The sequence below is a fragment of the Phacochoerus africanus genome, chromosome 11 (assembly GCF_016906955.1).
Source record: "Phacochoerus africanus isolate WHEZ1 chromosome 11, ROS_Pafr_v1, whole genome shotgun sequence".
Classification (NCBI taxonomy): Eukaryota; Metazoa; Chordata; class Mammalia; order Artiodactyla; family Suidae; genus Phacochoerus; species Phacochoerus africanus.
The window spans coordinates 52,165,139-52,186,666 of record NC_062554.1 but is presented as its reverse complement, the minus strand read 5'-3'; the positions used below and the strand labels follow the sequence as shown (position 1 = coordinate 52,186,666).

The 21,528-nt window shown below is 45.1% G+C and overlaps 1 protein-coding gene across 3 annotated transcripts in view; it reads left to right on the top strand.

Moving 5' to 3' along the window:
• FEZ1 (fasciculation and elongation protein zeta 1) overlaps positions 1-21,528 on the top strand; it is a 61,395-nt gene that overhangs the window by 22,363 nt on the left and 17,504 nt on the right. For 2 of the 3 annotated variants that reach the window (XM_047753719.1, XM_047753721.1), the window contains exons 4-8: positions 9,225-9,311; positions 11,972-12,140; positions 17,164-17,435; positions 18,661-18,741; positions 20,749-20,824. In XM_047753719.1, the coding sequence (XP_047609675.1) occupies positions 9,225-9,311; positions 11,972-12,140; positions 17,164-17,435; positions 18,661-18,741; positions 20,749-20,824 (685 nt within the window). The remainder of the gene's footprint in view (positions 1-9,224; positions 9,312-11,971; positions 12,141-17,163; positions 17,436-18,660; positions 18,742-20,748; positions 20,825-21,528) is intronic. The other variant, XM_047753720.1, reaches the window with a different exon arrangement.

The following is a 21,528-nucleotide window of genomic DNA, read 5'->3' as shown; positions in this document are numbered from 1 at the left end:
ACTCTCCCCAGCATCTCCCTAAGACTCCACCTCCTAATATTGTCACATTGAGGGTTAGGATTTCAACACGAATTTTGAGTGGACACAGGCATTCAGACCATAATGATAATATAAGCATCTTAAAACAATAAATTTTTTTCTAGGCATTGCCTTAACTGAATCCCACAGTTTTTTTTTTTGTTGATTTTTTTTTTGGGGGGGTTTGTATGTGTGTGTTTTTAGGGCCGCATTAGCGCATAAGGAAGTTCCCAGGCTAGGGGTCGAATCAGAGCTACAGCTGCTGGCCTACACCACAGCCACAGCAACGTGAGATCTGAGCCACATCTGCAACCTACACCGCAGCTCATGGCAGTGCTGGATCCTTAACCTACTAGGCGAGGTCAGGGATTGAACCTGAGTCCTCATGGATCCTAGTCAAGCTTGTTACCACTGAGCCACGACGGAAACTCCTGAATCCCATGATTTTGATATGGTGTGTTTTAGTTCTCATTCCTTTCAAAATATTTTCCAATTTTTTGTACTTTTTTCTTTCACCCATGGCTTATTTAGAAGAATATTGCCTAATTTCAAAGTGTTTGGAGATTTTATAGATACCATGTTGTCATTGATTTCTAATTTAATTTTGTCAAAGAACACAATCTGTACAAATTAAATCTTTTAAAATATATGGGGACTGATGTATGACCTAGTATCTGTTGTATCTTTGTGAATGTACTATGTGCCATTGAAAAGAATGTATATTCTGCAATTGTTGGTTAGTGATGGTCTCTAAAGGTCAACTAGATTAAGTTAGTTTATAGTATTGTTGGATTCTTCTATATCCTATTTTCTGTCTATTTATTTTTATCAATTATCAAGACAGGAGTATTAAAATATCCAGTTATTATTGTGGATTTGTCTAGTTCTTTCTTTAGTTCTGTTAGTTTTTTTTTTTGTCTTTTTAGGGGCACACCTGAGGCATATGGAGGTTCCCAGGCTAGGGGTTGAATCAGAGCTGTAGCCGCCAGTCTATGCCACAGCCACAGCAATGCCAGATCCGAGCTGCACCTGCGACCTGCACCATAGCTCACGGCAACGCCAGATCCTTAACCCACTGAGTAAGGCTAGGAATTGAACCCACAACCTCATGGTTCCTAGTTGGATTCTTTCCTCTGTGCCATGATAGGAATTCCCTGTTCATTTTTGTTCTATATATTTTGACACTCTGTTATTAATCGCACACACTTTTATTATTGTTGTCTTCCTGATTAATTGACCCTTTAATCATTATGAAATATCCTTCTTTATCTGAGGTCATATTCCTTGTTTTGAAATCTACTTTGTCTGATATGAATTTAACCACAATAGCTTTCTTGTGCTGTTTGGTATATATTTTTTCAATCCTTTTACTTTTCACCTATCTGTGTCTTTATTTTTAAAGTGTGTCTTTTATAGATTGCATGTGGTTGGTTGTGTGTTTTATATTTAGACTGACAATGATCATCTATGCTTTGGGGTTTATTGTGTCTAGTTCATTTGCCTAGTGTTTAGTTCATTAACATTTAACACACTATTAATAGCTTGTGTTAGGTATTTGTATTTCTATTTGTTCCTTCTATTTTATTTTTTGCTTTTTAGGGCGGCACTCGCGGCACATGGAGGTTCCCCAGCTAGGGGTTGAATCCGAGCTATAGCTGCCGGCCTATGCCACAGCCTCAGCAATGCAAGATCCGAGCTGTATCTGCGACCTACACCACAGCTTACAGCAATGCCAGATCCTTAACCCTCTGAGCGAGGCCAGGGATCGAACTTGCATCCACATGGATGCTATTCAGAATCGTTAACCGCTGAGCCACCACGGGAACTTCATGTTCCTTCCGTTTTATTCAGTTTTTTCTTTTTCTTTTTGCTCTTTTTCGGGCCGTACTCTTGGCATATGGAAGTTCCCAGGATAGGGGTCAAATCAGAGCTGTAACTGCTGCCCTACCCCACACCACAGCTGTAGCAGCCGACCTACACCACAGCTCACAGCAATGCCAGATCCTTAACCCACTGAGCAAGGCCAGGGATCAAACCCAACCCTCATGAATACTAGTCAGATTTGCTACCACTGAGCCACACGGGAACTCCCCTTCTGGATTTTTGTTGTTGTTATTCCTCTGTTTCATTTATCTGCTTTCTTTTGGGTTAATCAAGTACTTTTTGGTATTCCATTTTATTCCTACCATTGGATTTTTAATTATACCTCTTTATATAGTTATGCCTTTTTTTTTTTAGTGACTGCTTGAGGTTATTATGAAGTTATCATAGTCTATTTTTTTTTGTCTTTTTGCCTTTTTTTTTCTAGGGCCGCTCCTGCGGCATATGGAGTTCCTAGGCTAGGGGTCTAATCGGAGCTGTAGCCACCGGCCTACGCCAGAGCCACAGCAACGCGGGATCCGAGCCGCGTCTGCAACCTACACCACAGCTCACGGCAACACCGGATCCTTAACCCACTGAGCAAGGGCAGGGACCGAACCCGAAACCTCATGGTTTCTAGTCGGATTCGCTAACCACTGCGTCACGACGGGAACTCCAGATAGTCTATTAAGGATTAATGTTGTGCTATTATTTCACATAAGACGTAAAGTACTTTGAACATAATTCTATTCCCTCCATGCTTTGTGCTATTTTGTCATATATTTTGCTTCAGTCTACATTATATATCCACCAACACAAAGTTATTGTTTTTGCTTTAGGCAGTTAGTTGTCTTTTAAAGAAATTAAGAGAAGGAGAAAAAGATTTTTTGAAAAATATTTACCCACATAGTGTTTACTTCATTAGCATTTAACACAACATTTAACATACCATTTCCGGTTTTTCAGATCCTTCTTGTACATATGATTTTCCATCCTCTCCTTTCAGACCAAAAAACTTTCTATAGTGTTTCTTGCAAGGCAGATCCACAGGTGACAGGTTCTCTCAGCTTTCATTTATGTCATGTTTTCCCCTTCTTTCAAGGATCACAGTCTTACACTGACTGTGTCCAGTGTCTGAAAACAATTGGCTCATAGATTCTGTCCAGATTTACAGATAGTTGTACATGGCAGGAAGGGTAAGTCTGGTACTAGTTACTCTTTCATGGCTAAAAGAGGCCATCTCTTCTGGTTTTGTATCCTTTGATTCAAGTGTTGGACTTAAACTGATCTTTTGAATGTTTCCCCCTCCTATTTTAATTTTTTTTTTTCAGGGCTGCACCTGTGGCACATGGAGTCTCCTGGGCTAGGAGTTGAATTGGAGCTGCAGCTGTCGGCAGCTGTTGGCCTTCCCCACGGCCACAGCAATACCAGATCCGAGCCGCAACTGCAATCCACACTGCAGCTCAAGGCAACTCCAGATCCCGTAACCCAGTGAGTGAGGCCAGGGATTGAACCCACATCCTCATGGATACTAGTCAGATTCCTAACCCACTAAGCCACAATGGGAACTCTCCTCCTCCTATTTTCTATCTAATTATTTTGTTTTACTCTGTAGGCAATTTTCTCAACCTTTTTTTTCAATTCTTTCATTGAAAATCTAAAATTTGCTCTCATACATTAATTTCTAAGAGCTCTTTTTTGTTCTTTGATTAATTCTAATCGGTAGGTCATGTTTCAAGGAAACATTGTTATCTTCTGAGGGCAGTAATGATACAAAGGCATTTCTTCTGCTCTCTGTATTGCTTTTGGTTTCTCTTTTCTGTATATTTGTCTTAGTTTTCCTCTTTTATGTTGGGGATTGTTCTCAAAAGTCTGACAATCTTTGTGCATATTTTCATAGTTAAAAGTGAATTTAGGAATTCCCATCGTGGCCCAGTGGTTAAAAAATCTGACTAGGAACCATGACGTTGTGGGTTCGATCCTTGGCCTTGCTCAGTGGGTTAAGGATCTGGCATTGCCGTGAGCTGTGGTGTGGGTCACAGACGCAGCTCGGATCCTGCACTGCTGTGGCTCTGGCATAGGCCGGTGGCTACAGCTCCGATTAGACCCCTAGCCTGGGAACCTCCATATGCCACGGGAGCAGCTCAAGAAAAGGCAAAAAGACAAAAAAAAAAGGTGAATCTAGGAGTTCCCTGTTGGCCTAGTATTTAAGGCCGCATTGTCACAGCTATGGCTCTGGTCACTGGGGTGGCACGGGTTTGTTCTCTGGCCCAGGAACTTCTGCATACTGTGGGTGTGGCCAAAAATAAAATAAAAAAATAGAAATAAAAAAATTAAATATAGAATAAAAGTAAATAAAAGTGAAGCTAGAAGGCTGATCACTAAGAACCTGGCCATTTTGTTTGGAGCCTCCCAATATTGACATGTCTCTGTAGGTCTCTTTTCTTGGGTGTATCCCAGAAATCCATTGACCACCAAGTGGACTCTTCCAATATCTTGCTTGAGGAGAATAAGCTTAGCTGCCAGTGTCCTGTTTCCGTTGTGCCTCAGTGGTAATGAACCCAACTAGTACCCATGAGGATTCGAGTTTGATCCCTGGACTCAATCAGTGGGTTAAGGATCTGGCGTTACCATGAGCTGTGGTGTAGGTTGCAGACGCGGCTCGGATCCTGCATTGCTGTGGCTGTGGCATAGACTGGCAGATGTAGCTCCCATTCAACCCCTGGCCTGGGAACTTCCATATACCTCTGGTATGGCCCTAAAAAGACAAAATAATAATGATAGTAATAATAATATGCTTGAGATATGTATGTATGTATTACTATTATTCACTATTCTCCACTTTTATTGGGTCTTTCAATTCATTAACCTATTCTGTTAACCCTGATATAAAAGACAGTCTCTTTTATCCCGGTAACTTTAATTAGTAGCAGATGGTGTTTCTCTTAGATGGAAGGAAATGGAAGTCAAGGACAGTAAGTCCCATCATTCTGTTTTCCAGGTCAATAAACCATGAAGTTTTCTGTGGAGGTGGGATTGAATATAGGAGGCGACAGTATTACCGTTCAGTCCTTTCTTTTTCATTTCTTCATTAATCCTTTCAACATACATTTGTTACCATGTGCTATTGGCTGTGCTTGGTACAACTCCCCTACGGGGAGACAGAAGCATCGACTTGACTCGCACAGATGGGATAGAGTTGCTTTTCCTTGGGCTGGGTTCATATTGGTGATTATTTTTCTCTACTTTTTGACTGGAGTGAAAATGAAACTTTATTCTCTTAGCTTTGGTCAAGAAGGCGATCACCCAGATGAAACAGTCATGGTAAGAGGAGGGAAGTATCATGTGATAGAAATTCCCTCTCCTGCGAATGGACTTATCTGAAATGCTTTCACAAAAGACGCTGGTTAACAGCCCTTACTGGGCACAAGAACTCAGCGTAGCTTTAATTCTCTCTCGGAAGCCAAGATTTAGTCTCCAGAGAAGATACCCTGCATTTGCCTTCAAGTGACCAAGTTACAGCCCTACCCCCACCCCTTTTTTTGCTTTTTAGGGCCACACCTATGTGGCACATGGAAGTTCCCAGGCTAGGTGTGGTATCGGAGCTACAGCTGCCAGCCTATGCCACAGTCACAGCAACACAGCAACACCGGATCCAAGCCAGGGACTGAACCCGCATTCTCATGGAATCTAGTCAGATTCATTTCTGCTGCAACAAGACAGGAACTCCTAAAGGCATACCCTTTACCACAAGCTGGAGGAGGAAACAGCTCGCCACGTAGCATGGCCAGACTCGTGTCTGGATCTAGGTCTTCTTTTCTCAATTCGGGGAAGAAGTCACACAGAAGAATGATTTTTCTTGGAAGAGCCATAGTTCACTTCAGCAGTAGGGAGACCAGTTGAAGTTTTAGTCGAAAAAGAAATTCAAGGAGTTCCCGTTGTGGTGCAGTGGAAGTGAATCTGACTAGGAACCATGAGGTTGCAGGTTTGATCCCTGGTCTCACTTGGCCTCAGTCAGTGGGTTAAGGATCCAGCATTGCCATGAGCTGTGGTGTAGGTCACAGGCTCAGCTCGGATCCCGAGTTGCTGTGGTGTAGGCCAGCAGCCATAGCTCCAATTTGACCCCTAGCCTGGGAACCTCCACATGCCATGGGTGTGGCCCTGAAAGGCAAAAAAAAAAAAAAAAAAAAAAGTTCATTGAGGTGTTCCCACGTGGTGCAGTGGAAATGACTCTGACTAGGAACCATGAGGTTGCAGGTTCCATCCCTGGCCTGGCCCAGTGGATTAAGGATCCGATGTTGCCATGAGCTGTGGTGTAGGTTGCTTGGATCATGCATTGCTGTGGCTCTGGCGTAGGCCGGCAGCAACAGCTCAGATTAGACCCCTAGCCTGGGAACCTCTGTATGCTGCTGGTGCGGCCCTAAAAGGACAAAAGACAAAAAAAAAAAAAAAAATTCAGCCCCAATGTTACAGCCTTCGTGTTGCCACACAAGAGGCTAAAGAGCTCCCTGCAGCAATTTCTCTGTGTCATATGTTAGGAATAAGGGTATCCTTAACTCTCCCATATACATACGGCGTATGAATAAGTGATGAATAGTCTTATCAGAATATGTAAATGTGGAGTTCCCGATGTGGCTGAGTGGGTTAAGAACCTGGTGCTGTCCCTTGGGGTATTCAGGGTTGATCCCTGGCCTGGCTCAATGGGTTAAGTGTCCGGCGTTGCCACAAGCTGAAACTTAGGTCACAGTTGCAGCTTGGATCCCATGCTGCCGTGGCTGCAGCTCCAATTCCACCCTTACCCTGGACTTCTATATGCTGCAGGTGCCGCCCTGAAAAGAAAAGAAAAAATAAATGTTATTTTTCAAAAGTCCTCCTCTTTCTCACTGATAGCTCCCTTCCAGCTTTTTGTACTCGGTTCAAGACACTGCTGTCCCGGGAATGCAGGGAAGGCAGAGAGTCTGTAAATGGCATTGGAAGAAAAATGGGGTTGTTGAAAAGTTATGGAAGCTGTGGAGCTCCAGAGTCCACTAGGATTGAGACCAAATGTGGGACCAGGCTTAGAGCGGGTGAGGAAGACAAGAGAGTCAGAACGAAAGCTAGAGAGGGAGGACAAAGGATGAGGGACAGGGCAGGTGCGGTGAGGCATGGGAGTCATCCACCTGCAGAGGAGGGAAGGAACCAGGACTTCCTGGGGAGAATTTATGCCTTTGTCTTTTTAAATTTTATTTTATTTTTTAGTGGCACACTTCTGAGATCTGAGAAAATATGGGGTAGGTATAGCTCCTGTGATACTAGGAACTCACAGTAACTTTCAAAGACTTATTCATTTGCAAATCTCATTTTACCCACACCTGGTACATCTCCCCCAGAGAGGGGAGAGGAGAAAAGGCTTTACCTCAGGGTCACCCATGCCATTGCCCAGCTTCCCAAACTTCTGAACAGCAAGGAGATTCTATGCCTAAGCACTCCTTTCCTACCTTCACTAGGGGCTCAGAGGGTGGGTCTTGGGAAGGGGTGGTGGTGCTGTAGTTGAAAGATGCAGTATTCACAGCCAGGGCGATAAACTCACTAAGATTGGCCACATTTCAGAAAACGTAAACATTCTATTTTAAAAATACACTCTCCAAAAAAATGTCTGGCTATAGACTAACACTTGCTGTCAGATGCTTATAAAAAATAATGCAAACAGAAAATAAAACTTGGTTTCCCAGCATGAGCCTAACTTCTGCCTTGCGACTTTCTAGCCCTAAGAAAGTTCTGCCATGTGAGAGTAGTTGTGAACAAACCGTGGCTACAGGAGCTTCCTTCTGTGGAAAGCAGGCGGGTACCACAGGTGGTAGACTTGGCAGAGAAAGGAACATATGGGTTCGACAACAGAAATAGATGTTACCATCTGGCACAAAAGCCCCTCAAATGATCCTTTTACCTCTCTGTCCTACCCCTTATCCAGGTTGAGAGCAGATGGCCTTTGAAATATATTTGTTTTTTTTTTTTTTTTCATGACATAGTCCTGGTTTTAAGCAAATGTAGATAGAAGGTGATGTGTTTTGTCGCAGATGCCTGGCAAAGTGGAATTCAAGGAAGAGGGGAGAAGTTTCTGAGGCTAGACTCAGACATGATGGCTTGGATTAGAACTGGGGCGTTTCCTGCGGGTGTTAGAACAAGAAGAGTATAATCCCCAGGAAGGAGGCAGATCAGCAGGCCAACTGTTGGTGTGCAAGTGAAACTGATTCCTGGGTAAGAAGTGTCTGCAGAAAGATTTCCTGGAGGCCCTTCTTGCCAGGCCGTAGATGACTTTCAAACCAAATTTCTGGACACAGACATCTTGTTAGGTGGTGTATGTTGTGCAGGATTTGAACAACAGTGCAGGCTATGGCCATTGGGATGTGGTCAGTAAAGTCAGGTACTCTATGAAGACCTTGCTGGACTTTAACATCTAGAATCTTGGTGGTTGTGCACTTTCAGAGTCTCACCTGGGAGGATGGAATTTGGGGGACAAAGGGCAAACATTTCAATATTTGCTCTTGCTATTGAGTCTGGTTTTGGTTCCTGTGGGCAGGTTGTTCTGTGGAATGCCCCTGTCACCTCAGTACTTCTTTCATCAGCTATGACACCATGGCTAGATTCCAATGACACAACAGCTTCTCATCACATTTTAAAAGCACATCTAGCTGGAAGGTCCTGTTGTGGCTCAGTGGTGAACCTGACTAGTATCCATGAACATGTGATTTTGATCCCTGGCCTCGATCCGTGGGTTAAGGGTCCGGTGCAGCTGTGGTGTAGGTCACAGATGGAGCTCATGACTTGCAGCTGTGGCTCTGATTTGGTCTCTAGCCTGGGAATTTCTGTATCCCGAGGGTGTGGCCTGAAAATAAATAAGTAAATAAATAAATAAAAGCACAACCAGCTGGACTGGAAAAACCCACCCCTTAAAATGTCTAATAAAGTAAAATCTGAAACAAATCCTCAGATTGAAACTCTTATGTAAACAAGGGTGCCTTTGCTGCAGGCGTTGTTGCCATTATAACTCACCTTGAGGAGGTTCCCTGTTTACTTAAAGCTGAACTATCTGTGGGTTAAAGAACATGCTGCTCCATTTGGGTCAGAGTTGTGCTGGCCACACACACCTGTTGTCTTTTTCAGATTAGGCGGGACCCACTGATGCATGCTGTGTGGGTGGGGTATGTTTGGAATGGGGTGAAACTCCGGACACCTCTTCAGAGTCTCTCCTGACACAGTGGATGGCTGGAGAGGCCTCTGTCTGGCCTCTCATCTACTCTAGAGACTGGAGAGGGTCCTAGTTCTGTTGATGGTCAATCAGAATTCCACACACACCCCCCTTCCAGATCCATGAGAAGGAAGAGGAAGAGTTCAATGAGAAGAGTGAACATGATTCTGGTATCAACGAGGAGCCTCTACTCACAGCAGATCAGGTACAAATCTTTCTTGGTTCATGGAACTTTCTGTTCTTTTGACAGTGAGAAAGTCAGAGTACACACTTGCCCACATCCCATTCAGGTGATAGAAAAATGTATGGCCTAGTGGTGGCTGTGTCGATAACTTAAGGTGTCTTTGATAAGGGATTCATGTCTCTTTATGCCTCGCTTTACCCGCCTGCAGTAAATAGGAATATAATTCCTGACGTGTGTGTTTGATGGGTCTGTGTTTGGTATGAGCCAGAGACAGGCACAGGGCCTACCGCCCTCATTTCCTGCTAAGCCTCTTAATTGCAACTCATTGTGCTTGGAGTCAAGACTTTTATTCACCAAGGGTTCCAAATAAGTGTTCTCACAAGAATAGAAATGACAGATGAGGCTTTCAAGTGATGGATATTTTCTCATATTTCATAGAACACTGAAAATGTTGAGCCTTCCAAAGGGAATCTTAGAGACACTCATTTGTGTATATATTGCTTCACATTTAATTGTTACTTATGTTTTGAGTTTAATAATTTGTTACTTAGGGAGATTATTCCTGGGTCTCTGGATTCCTTAGCCTTTCAGTCAACAAAAAGTTATGAGAACTTGTCTTTTTATTTTATTTTATTTTTTTGCTATTTGTTGGGCTGCTCCCGTGGCATATGGAGGTTCCCAGGCTAGGGGTTGAATCGGAGCTGTAGCCACCGGCCTACGCCAGAGCCACAGCAACGCGGGATCCGAGCCGCGTCTGCAACCTACACCACAGCTCACGGCAACGCCGGATCGTTAACCCACTGAGCAAGGGCAGGGACCAAACCCGCAACCTCATGGTTCCTAGTCGGATTCGTTAACCACTGCGCCACGACGGGAACTCCGAGAGCTTGTCTTTTAAAAATTTTTTAATTTATTTATTTATTTGGCTTTCTAGACCTGCACCCACAGCATGTGGAAGTTCCCAGGCTAGGGGTCAAATTGGAGCTGCAGCTGCTGGACTATACCACAGCCACAGTAACACCAGATCCGAGCCGCTTCTTTGACCTACACCACAGCTCACAGCAATGCCGGATCCTTGACCCACTGATTGAGGCCAGGGATCGAACCCTCATCCTCATGGATACTAGTCAGATTTGTTTCCGCTGCACCACAATGGGAACTCCCTATGCGCACTTGTCTTGAACAAGCACCTTTCAAGTGTTTGCACAGAGTGGTTCAGAAAAAGCGCCAGCAGGAGCTTCTTTCATATCTGTGGTAAAAGGTGGGATGTAAACAGATAAGGATCAAGCGATTAAAGGGAACTGGATTAAAAGGCATAGGGGCTATAGCATTATTCTTGTGAATGTGGGGGAACATACAATCCAGTGATGCAAGTTTAATGGCGACTACGCTGAGAGAACTTCAGCCATAAAGTTCCGAAGGAGGTTGTGACATTTGCCTGCATTCCCTGAACGGCTTACAGTAGTCAGAAAGTTTCCCCTAAAATTGTGAGTGGGGATGGAAAAACCTTGGGGATAAAATAGAAATTATCCTAAAGGAGGGGACCTTACGTGCCTTTGTCTTTGGTCAGCCTAACATAAAGGAATCCACTTCAAAGACCAGTGGCCTTGGAGCCAGAGACCATCACGACATGGAGAACAGACAAATAAAACATAAATCAGGTGCACCGTTATGACCAGACTCGTGGATGGCTCCTTTTCAGAAGCGGTCTTTGCGTCCTCCATTTTCTTCATGTTTAAACAATTAATGTACAAAATCATTCGATCTTATTCCTTTTGGCTGTTCTCTAATTTTACTCTCTTTTCAAGGTGCTGTCCCCCCCATAGGAGTCTAGATTATTTCTCCTCTCCAGACTCTTCCTATCCTTTTATTTTCAGTTTTTGCTTTTTTTTTTTTTAAGGGCCACACCTGTGGCATATGGAAGTTTACCGGCTAGGGGCTGAATCCGAGCTGCATCTGCCAGCCTTCACCACAGCTACGTATACACGGGATCCGAGACACATCTGCGACTACACCATAGCTCGTAGCAATGCTTGATCCTTAATCCACTGAGGGAGACCAGGGGTCCAACCCGAGTCCTCATGGATACTAGTCGGGCTCCTTACGGCTGAGCCACGACAGGAACTCCTCCCCATCCTTTTATTATTTCCTTATCTTCATTTGCACTTGTTGTTGGGTAGCTTTAGTTCCTGTCTAGGTGAATTCTGGAGGAATAGCTGTTTTTCTCTCTGTAAAAAGCAACTCCCCATTTTGAGTTGTCCGAGGAACACTTTGTTTTTTCCCAGTCACAAGCAATTAATGATCTGGGTTTTGCGTTAGAGCTGGGTAGATAAAATATTTCCCCACTTAGAAAGAAAATACTCAGCAAATTGAAGTAAATGTTCCCTTCCAGGCAGCTCTGCATCGTTTCCTGAAAGAGCAGTTTATTTCCAATAAAGCACTCATCTAAATGGCGTTCTTGGAAGAGGTTTTCCATTAAAGGGTGCTGTACATAAAAGGGAGAGTATATGGAAGCCTTCAGTCAGATCTATTTTTATGATTATTCAATATTTATTAAGTAACAATATTGCTTTAGGAATTTTACAGACAGCAAATTAGGAACATCCTTAACTGATCAAAATTTAAGCTGGACCATCCCCACAGCAGAGAACAGCGAGCGCTCCTTTGTGTCCTTTCCACAGGTGATTGAGGAGATTGAGGAGATGATGCAGAACTCCCCGGACCCTGAAGAGGAAGAGGAGGTTCTGGAAGAGGAGGATGGGGGAGAGACCTCCTCCCAGGCAGACTCCGTCCTCCTGCAGGAGATGCAGGCCTTGACCCAGACCTTTGACAACAACTGGTCCTATGAAGGTGAGGCTTATGGGAGCAGGTCTGCCCATGGTGAACAGGGCTCTGCCAGGCAGGGCACCTGGCTCACACACAGCTAGTGGAGCCTTGAATCTAGGTAGTCGGCGATGCCTGTCTTTCTTTCTTTCTTCCTTCCTTCTTTTCTTTTTCTTTTTTTCATTTTTGGCCTCTCTGCAGCATAAGGAGCTCCCCGCCCAGGGATCAGATCAAAACGCAGTCTTGACCTAAGCCAAAGCTGTGGGAATGCTGGATTCTAAACCCACTATTCCAGGCTGGGGATCAAACCTGCCTCCCAGAGCTCTCAAAACACTGCCAATCCCATTGTGGCAAAGCAGGAGGCAATGCCTTTGTTAAATTAAGCAAAATTAAAATGGTAAAACTGGAGTTCCTGCTGTGGTGCAGCGGAAACAAATCCAACTAGGAACCATGAGGTTGAGGGTTCGATTCCTGGCCTCGTTCACTGGGTTAAGGATTCAATGTGGCCGTGAGCTGTGGTGTAGGTCGCAGATGCGGCTTGTATCCTGCATTGCCTATAGCTGTGGTATAGGCCGGCAGCTGTAGCTCTGATTCTGAACCCTCTCTTCAAAAGAATGCTGCCATAAAGTCAATGAAAAAAAAATACAGAGTTCCCATTGTGGCTCAGCATTAACAAACTCGACCAGTATCCATGAGAACATGGGTTCCATCCCTGGCCTTGCTCGGTGGGTTAAGGATCCAGCATTGCTGTGAGCTGGCCAACAACTACAGCAACTACATCAACTACGTCTCTAATTCAACCCTTAGCAGGAACTTCCATATGCCTCGGATGTGGCCCTAAAAAACAAACAAAACAAATGGGAATGATAATAATATCTCATATTTGTGTTTTATTTTTTAAATTAAATCAATTTTTTTTTTTGGTCTTTTTAGGGCCTCACCTGTGGCATATGGAGGTTCCCAGGCTAGGGTTCGAATCAGAGCTGTAGATGCTGGCCTATGCCACAGCCACAGCAATACAGGATCCTTAACCCACTGAGCGAGGCCAGGAATTGAACCTTCATCCTCATGGATACTAGTCAGGTTCATTTCCGCTGAGCCATGACGGGAAATCCTAAATTAATTTTTTTTAAAAAAATTTATGGCCACACCTGCAGGATTGAGCTGTTAGGATTGAGCTGAATCTTCTGAGAGGTTAAGCGACTTGTTGGAGGCCACCGTTGGGAGAGTATAATTAAAAAGTAAAATCCCTTCCCCATCCAGAAAACCTCTCCACGGAAGTAGAGGAGAAAGAAAACAATTTTATTATTGAATAACTTTAGGTCAGAATGTGTTGTACATCCCGGTCAGTTCGATAAAGGGCTTGCAAAACTGGAAAGAAATCGCACAGTTGTCACCACCAAGTGGACACAACTCCTTCATTGACTAAATTTTGCAATTTGGAGTCAGGTGGCAAGTTAGTTCCCTGTGATCTTTCTCAATGATGACTTTCAAAGCAGCAGCTCCCAGATGCTTGAGGAAACATGCCTGAGTCCTGAGACTGGCAAGAAGCCTGTTTAACCATTAAAATGATTGGTATACATTTGAAAAGGACAGAGAAAGAGATTCTGAAAGGAAAGGGAAGTGGTGGAGAGGGGAAGTCTCTTCCCTTATTTTCAATCGGGAGAATCAACACTCATTATTATTATTATTATTGTTGTTGTTGTATTTTCAAGCGTCTTAATTTAAAAAAAATTTTTGTATTATTTTATTATTTGTCTTTTGAGGGCTGCACCCATGGCAGATGAAACTTCCCAGGCTAGGGGTCAAATCGGAGCTACAGCTGCCGGCCTACACCACAGCCACAGCAATGCCAGATCTGAGCTGCGTCTGTGACCTACACCACAGCTCACGGCAATGCCAGATCCTCAACCCACTGAGCAAGGCCCGGGATGGAAACCACGTCCCCATGGATGCCAGTCAGATTTGCTAACCGCTGAGCCATGATGGGAACTCCTAAGCCTCTTATTTTTAATTTGTATTTTCCCCTACCCCACATTCAAGTTGTAAGGGGTGGAGCCCAAATTCGAAGGCAGGCAGTTTAACCGCAGAGTCCACATTCTTAATCTCCGTATCGAATTAACTCTCTGACAACAGGTTTGTAGTAATTATGATCCTGCAAAGAAAGAGGTGGATGAAGCGTGAAATTAAAAGGTGTGACAGCAGCGGCAGAACCTAGGATTAATTTCATCAATCTGTAGGGATAATGGCAACTGTACTGCGGGAGGGGCCTCACTCCCTGCGAGTAGATCCTGGGTGGGGATCAGGCGGCGGCGGGAGAGAAGGGATAGTCAGGGTATAAAAGTCCCAACATGGATTCAAAGAGTGGTGGTGAAAAGAGAGCCGTGATCTGAAGAACCGTGCCCTCTGGGGCCCTGAAGAGCAGAGGCGGGCGATGGCAAGCAGAAGGAATCTGTTGGGAGCCTTGAAGTGGATTTGGCGGTGGCGCTGCTTTCACAGCTGCCCCAGTCAGGCCATTCTCCACCACACAAAGGTCCCACACATAGAACTGTTCAGCCCAGACTCAGGAAAATAGCTGAAACGCAGAGTGAAATGGCAAAAACAGAAGGAGGAGGACAGCTCCCAAGAGTGAAAGAAAGGGGAAGGTCAAAGCAAGTCAGCAAATACTCCGGCAGGGCAGGAGCAAAAAGGAAGATGGGTCCTGATGTGGAAACAAAAGATGCCATTAGCTGAAAAAGAATGGATGTGTGTGTGTGTATAATTGAATCCCTTTACTGTACAGCAGAAATTAACACAATATTGTAAATCCACTCTACTTCAAAAGTGGTTTTTTGTTTTTGTTTTTGATTTTTGTCTTTTTGCCTTTTCTAAGGCTGCTCACGTGGCATATGGAGGTTCCCAGGCTAGGGGTCTAATCGGAGTTACAGCCTCCGGCCTATGCCAGAGCCACAGCAACGACAGATCCAAGCTGTGTCTTCAACCTACACCACAGCTCACGGCAATGCCGGATCCTTAACCCACTGAGCAAGGGCAGGGATCGAACCCGCAACCTCATGGTTCCTAGTCGGATTTGTTAAGCACTGAGCCACAATGGGAACTCCCAAAAGTGTTTTTAAATGAAGAAAAAAAAAAAAAAAGATGCCATTAAAAAGGGGCTCATTTGAAAAGATGTTCCCAAATCTACTTTATTTTTTCTTTTTTAGGGCCACGCCTGAAGCATATGAAAGTTCCCAGGCTAGGGGTCGAATGGGTGCTACAGTCGCTGGCCTACGCCACAGCCACAGCAACACCAGATCCAAACCAAATGTGCGAGCTACACTGCAGCTCACCACAACGCCGGATCCTTAACCCACTGAGTGGGCTAGGGATTAAACCTGCATCCTCGTGGGATACTAGTCGGGTTCATTACTGCTGAGTCACGATGGAAGCTCCTCTACTTCATTTTTAATAATTAAATTTAATTGCTAAATCCATAGGTTTTTTTTTTTTTTTTTCCTTCTGTACTCACTGCATGTGGAAGTTTCCGGGCCAGGGGTTGAACCCACACCTTAGCAATGACCTGAGATGCTGTAGTGATAATGTATAACAGAACTCCACCCCATCTACTTTTATTATTATTATTATTAAAATACTGTTGATTTACAGTATTTTGCCAATTTTTGCTGTACAGCGAAGTGACCCAGTCAGCCATAAGTATTCATTTCTTTTGTTATATTGTCTTCCATTGTGATTTATCCCAAGTGATTTGATATCGTTTCCTGTGCTATATAGTGGGACCTTTTTGCTTATCCACTCTTAATGTAATAGTTTGCATCTACTAACTTCAAACTCCCAGTCTAGACAAAAAAACAAAAGAAAACAAAACAAAAAAAAACCCTCCCAGTCCCTCCCACTCCCTCCTCCTCCCCCTTGACATCACAGTTCTGTTCTCTATGTGTATGAGTCTCTCTCTGTTTTGTCGATAGGTTCATTTGTGCCATATTTTAGATTCCACATTTAAGTGGTATCATATGGTATTTGTCTTTCTCTTCCTGACTCACTTCACTTAGTCTGAGAATCTCTAGTTGCATCCATGTTGCTGCAAATGGCATTATTTTGTTCTTTTTTATGGCTGAGTAGTATATATACATATTGATTAGGAAGATGTCGTATACATATATACCATATCTTCTTAATCAATTAATCTGTTGATGGACATTTAGGTTGTTTCCATGTCTTGGCTATTGTCGAATAGTGCTGCTATGAACATAGGGGTGCATTTATCTTTTTGAATTATAGTTTTGTCCAGATATATGCCCAGGAGTGGGATTGCTGGATCATATGGTCATTCTGTTTTTAGTTTCCTGAGGAAGCTCCATAATCTACTTTAGATGAAGAAGTCTTAGGGGACAAGAATTTAAAGTAAAGTGATCTGTGTCCCGTTATCCAAAGTTCCCTTTCCTTTTCTTTAACAGTAGTAGGGACTTGAGTACCAATGAGCCAGGCTTATTTTTCTATGCATGTTACCCATCTTTACATGTTTCACATATTTTTGGATACATGCCCTATGACACAGGACAGTAAGTATACAGAAAGTCTCAGATCACTCTGCCTATTTTGCTGCCCGCTGTGTCTTGATCAGGTTGGGGAATAAACACTACCTCTCTATAGCTCTTCAGCTCAGATGCCAAACCTCTTTTTCATGTTTTCCCCCCTCCAATTCTTGACCCACTTCACATGTGGAATATTATAGAGACAGAGGAAAAATAGGAGGATGAGGATCAAAAAGCCACACATCTGCCCAAACACATTTTTGTGGACAGAGTTCACAGGGCTCCTTGGAGGCTGTTTTTCCTTCTTCCTCTGTTTCCCCAAAATGATGTTCTCTTCCATAGTTGATAACAGGGCCTCTCCCTGGCACACCCCTAAATTGTGAAGGTCTTTCGTGGCCTTTTGGGGAGCCATAGGCTGAGGGTCTCCTCCAGACCCCTCAGGCAGCCTAGGCCCAGGGACCCTCTCCAGTGGCCTGGGCTGGATGTGGTGTCCCTGTGGGACGGTCTTCTTCCTGCAGGACTGAGGCACATGTCTGGGTCCGAGCTGACGGAGCTGCTGGACCAGGTGGAGGGTGCCATCCGAGACTTCTCGGAGGAGCTGGTACAGCAGCTGGCCCGCCGGGACGAGCTGGAGTTTGAGAAGGAAGTGAAGAACTCCTTCATCACGGTGCTCATCGAGGTGCAGAACAAGCAGAAGGAGCAGCGAGAAATGATGAAGAAGAGACGGAAAGAGAAAGGGCTGAGCCTGCAGAGCAGCCGGATAGAGAAGGGAAGCCAGATGCCTCTCAAGGTAAGAGGACAGCCCAGCTGGGGGACCAGGTTCCCACCGTCAGCCCCAGGACCAGTCCTGCCATGGCCTCAGATAGACCTGTCCTGAGCAGTGAGGCCATGAGATGGGGAAGAGCCCACCCCTCTCCTCTGCTTCCCGAGAGGATGCCTAGTCTAACCGGAGGAGACAGGAGGTAACACTAGAAAATAAGTTACTGCGGATATGCTCTCACAGGCAAGACTGCAGAAAGTGGGGTGAGGGCATTTAGGATTGAGGGGACTTGGGGTCTGAGTCCCTGCTACCAGCACAGCTCACAGTCCTGACTCATCTCTTTAGGATGTCAGCAGGGTGTTTCAGGATTTAAACATTAGATGCCTCACCTTATTGGTTTTGGGTTTTTTTTGTTTTTGTTTTTTGTTTTGTTTTGTTTTTGTTTTTTTTTTGGTCTTTTTAGGGCTGCACCTGTGGCATATGGAGGTTCCCAGGCTAGGGGTCCAATCGGAGCTGTAGCCACCAGCCTACACCACAGCCACAGCAATGAAAGATTGGAACTGTGTCCGCAACCTATACCACAGCTCACAGCAATGCTGGATCCTTAACCCACTGAGCAAGACCAGGGATCGAACCCACATCCTCATGGATACTAGTTGGGTTCATTAACTGCTGAGCCATGACGGGAACTCCTCACCTTATTGTTGACTGATTCTTCTAACCAGTGGTACTTAATCAGGGACACTCAGCAGAATCATTGAAGGAGCTTTCTCAAAATACCTTTTCCTGGGCCCTTTCCCAGATCTACTGAATTGGGCCAGGCATGTGCATTTGGAAAAATCTTTCCAGATGAGGATGCTTGCTGTATATCTGCCTTTCCTAATAGCTGGGCATTTGTTTTTTTTCCCTGAGATATTTGCATCATCATCTGCCCAAATTTCCCCATGCTGCTTTATGTTTCTATTTGCACAAAGGAGGCTGCAGTGGGGAAAGCCAGGCGTGCACAGTGAGGGGGAGGAGGGAGACTCATTGCAGAAGAGTCTTTGAGACTCTTCTCTTTCTTCCTGCAAAGCTCGGGCTGAAATCCTGTCTCTTAGCCCAGGTCCTTTACCCTCCAGGGGCAGAAGCTGGGGCTGCAATTGGGACACTGTGGAGACTGATGGGTCCAGGTAGCTTAGGAAGGACCCAAGAGTCCCGGGTGATGTGTACTGAGCAGGAAGCATTTGCCCTTCTGAGTTTCTCTATCCTTCCCCAGCGCTTCAGCATGGAAGGCATCTCCAACATCCTGCAGAGCGGCATCCGCCAGACTTTTGGCCCCTCAGGAACTGACAAGCAGGTACAACCCATCTCCCTGCTCCCAGCTTTCTTCTCAAACTCTCGTGACTTGGCTTCAACAATTGGGAGGGCAGGGAGATGGTGAAGTACTAGAATTATCTCAGTGCTTAGGTGAGGGGAAGGGGAGGGAGAGGGGATGTCCTAAGAATTTCTTCCACTTCAAGGAGGAACAGAAAGTGTCTTCTTAAAGGCAAATAGTTTTTTGAGCTCTGATATCATAGGGCATGGATAAAACTTAAAACTCAGCACTACTTGTAGACCTATGAGTTAAGTCGTTTTGAGAACAAACTGCAGGGAGTTCCCATTGTGTCTCAGCAGAAACAAACCTGACTAGGATCCATGAGGATCCATAAAGGCATGGGTTCAATCCCTGGCCTCTCTCAGTGGGTTGAGAATCCGGGGTTACTGTGAGCTGTGGTGTAGGTCACAGACGTGGTTTGGATCCTGAGTTGCTGTGGCTGTGGCTGTGGCCGGCAGCAGTAGCTCTGATTCGACCCCTCGCCTGGGAACCTCCATATACCTCGGGTGTGGCCCTAAAAAAAAAGACAGAAGAAAAAAAAAAAAAGAACAAACTGCATTAAAGGGGAATTTATTTCATGAAAGATCCCATCCAAGAGATTCACTAATTCCCCACACTGGGCCACCAGCTAAGCCCGTCCCTTCAAGACTGCCCTTTAGTTGCCCCGTTGACTGTAACCCACACTGCAGGTCTTTTGTTCGGCTCCATTTAGTCAATTACTTGCCTGAGGAGTGGCTTGCATTTCTGGCTGTTGGGAGCCTGCCCTCTGCTAAGCTCCGATGCTGGGCTCTCAGGCCATACAAAGATGAGCAGGTCCTGGTCCTGCCCTCATGGAATGCATCGTCTAACAGACGAGGCTGTGTGTCAACGAGATTGAGATTCTGCACAAGAACTGCATATGTTTTAGACATATTTGTAGCTGAAGCCTAAGTGTTAGAATTCTGGAACTATGATCTGAGAAGAGATTTTTGGAAGTTTAACCCAGTTCCCTCGTTTCACAGCGGTGAGAACTAAGGCCCAGAGAGATTAGGCATTTTCCCAAGGCCACACTGCTAGTAGCAGGGCCAGGAATAAAAAACAATACGGGCTAGGAATAAAACACAAGCCTCTTGGCTTTTAACTTAGTGCTCTTCTCGTTCACAACCCCAGGCTCCCTCAGAACCTTCCAGGTCTCTCTGGCCAGTGTTCTTTGCTATCCCCCTGGACCCTAAAATGACTCTGTTGTAGGAGCATCTCATCTCCAGCAGAGGGAGCAAACTCAACATCACAGACCCAGGGTGGGGTTGAGGTTTTCTCACCTGTCATTTTGACAAAAGAGAAACCATTCATTCTCAAATTACACTGCAGAGGATAAGAAAATATAATCCCTTTGCCCCCTTAGAATATTCTCTGCTCTCAGCCTGAAGGAGAAAAAGCTCACCAGGATTCCTAAATAATCAAAAATTCCCTTATGTCAGAAGAATATATTAGTTGGAGTGGAGAGACATTTTTCCTGGCTACTATGGGAAAGTCTTACTTTTTTTTGGGTATTTTTTTAAAGGACCGCACCCACAGTATTTGGAGGTTCCCAGGCAAGGAATCGAATCCGACCTGCAGCTGCCGGTCTGCACCACAGCAACAGCAATGCCAGATTCGAGCCAAGTGTGGTGCTACCCACACCACAGCTCATGGCCACACCACATCCTTAACCCACTGAGCAAGGCCAGGGAATGAACCTGCATCCTCATGGATCCTAGTCAGATTCTTTTCCACTGAGCCACAATGGGAACTCTGGGAAAGTCTTAAGTTTAAAGAGACATTTTCCAAAGACAGAAGTAAATTCCTGAGGCAATGGTGGATACGTTATATGGGTGTTGTCGAGGATGTCGAATTTGACAGATGGTGTTTCTTAGACAAAATCACGATCCCCATGCAAGTTGTCAGCCGTATCTCAGTCCCCTGGGAACCATGCTTCTGTCTCACGTGCCACGTGCCCCATGTGTTTCCTAGTATCTGAACACAGTCATCCCTTACGAGAAGAAGGCCTCGCCCCCGTCAGTGGAAGACCTCCAGATGCTGACCAACAGTGAGTTTCCCCCATCCTCGGCCAGACCACCTGCTCACCTCTTTCCCCCATGCCCTGTGGGCTGTACCCTTGGTGTCATTGAAACGGTACCTGAGGTACCGGAGCAGTTTCAATGGGTCAAAATGTGCTCCACACCATTGCATCATGTCCCTTGCATGGGGTAAAAGCAGAGGGCTCTGCAGTGGTACCCAGATCTGCCTTGTCTACTCCTGGTTCCTGTAAGGAAGAGGTTGGGGCGGTGGGGGGGCAGCAGTGGTGTGCAGGGGCTTTTTGTGGTTCACACACAGTTCCCAAGGCTGTGCACTCTCTGCCTTGTCTGTTCTTTCCTCTGCAGACTGAAGTTGTCTTGTCAGAACTTGTGTCTCTAAAGGCAGGCAGCCCGGTCTATGGGACTGGCTGTGTTTTTAATGAGAAGCAAGGTTCCTTGGGTGGGGTAAGGCTGAGTGGAGAGATTAGAGTCTGGGTTTCCTTCCAGGCAATGACTGTCTCCTCTCCTACACTTGGACTCTATTGTCAAGTAATATTAATACACATTGTGAGCTCTGGGAGAAAACAGCACATTATAAAGGGCCTTTGGTAGGCAAAATATACATCAAACACTACAACCCCCAAAGGGCCAGGGGCACATGGTGTTAGCCATCAGTGTCAGCTTAATTCTTTTAGGAAGAGAAAAATCCTAGGCTGAGATGTGGGGACAGGCTCAG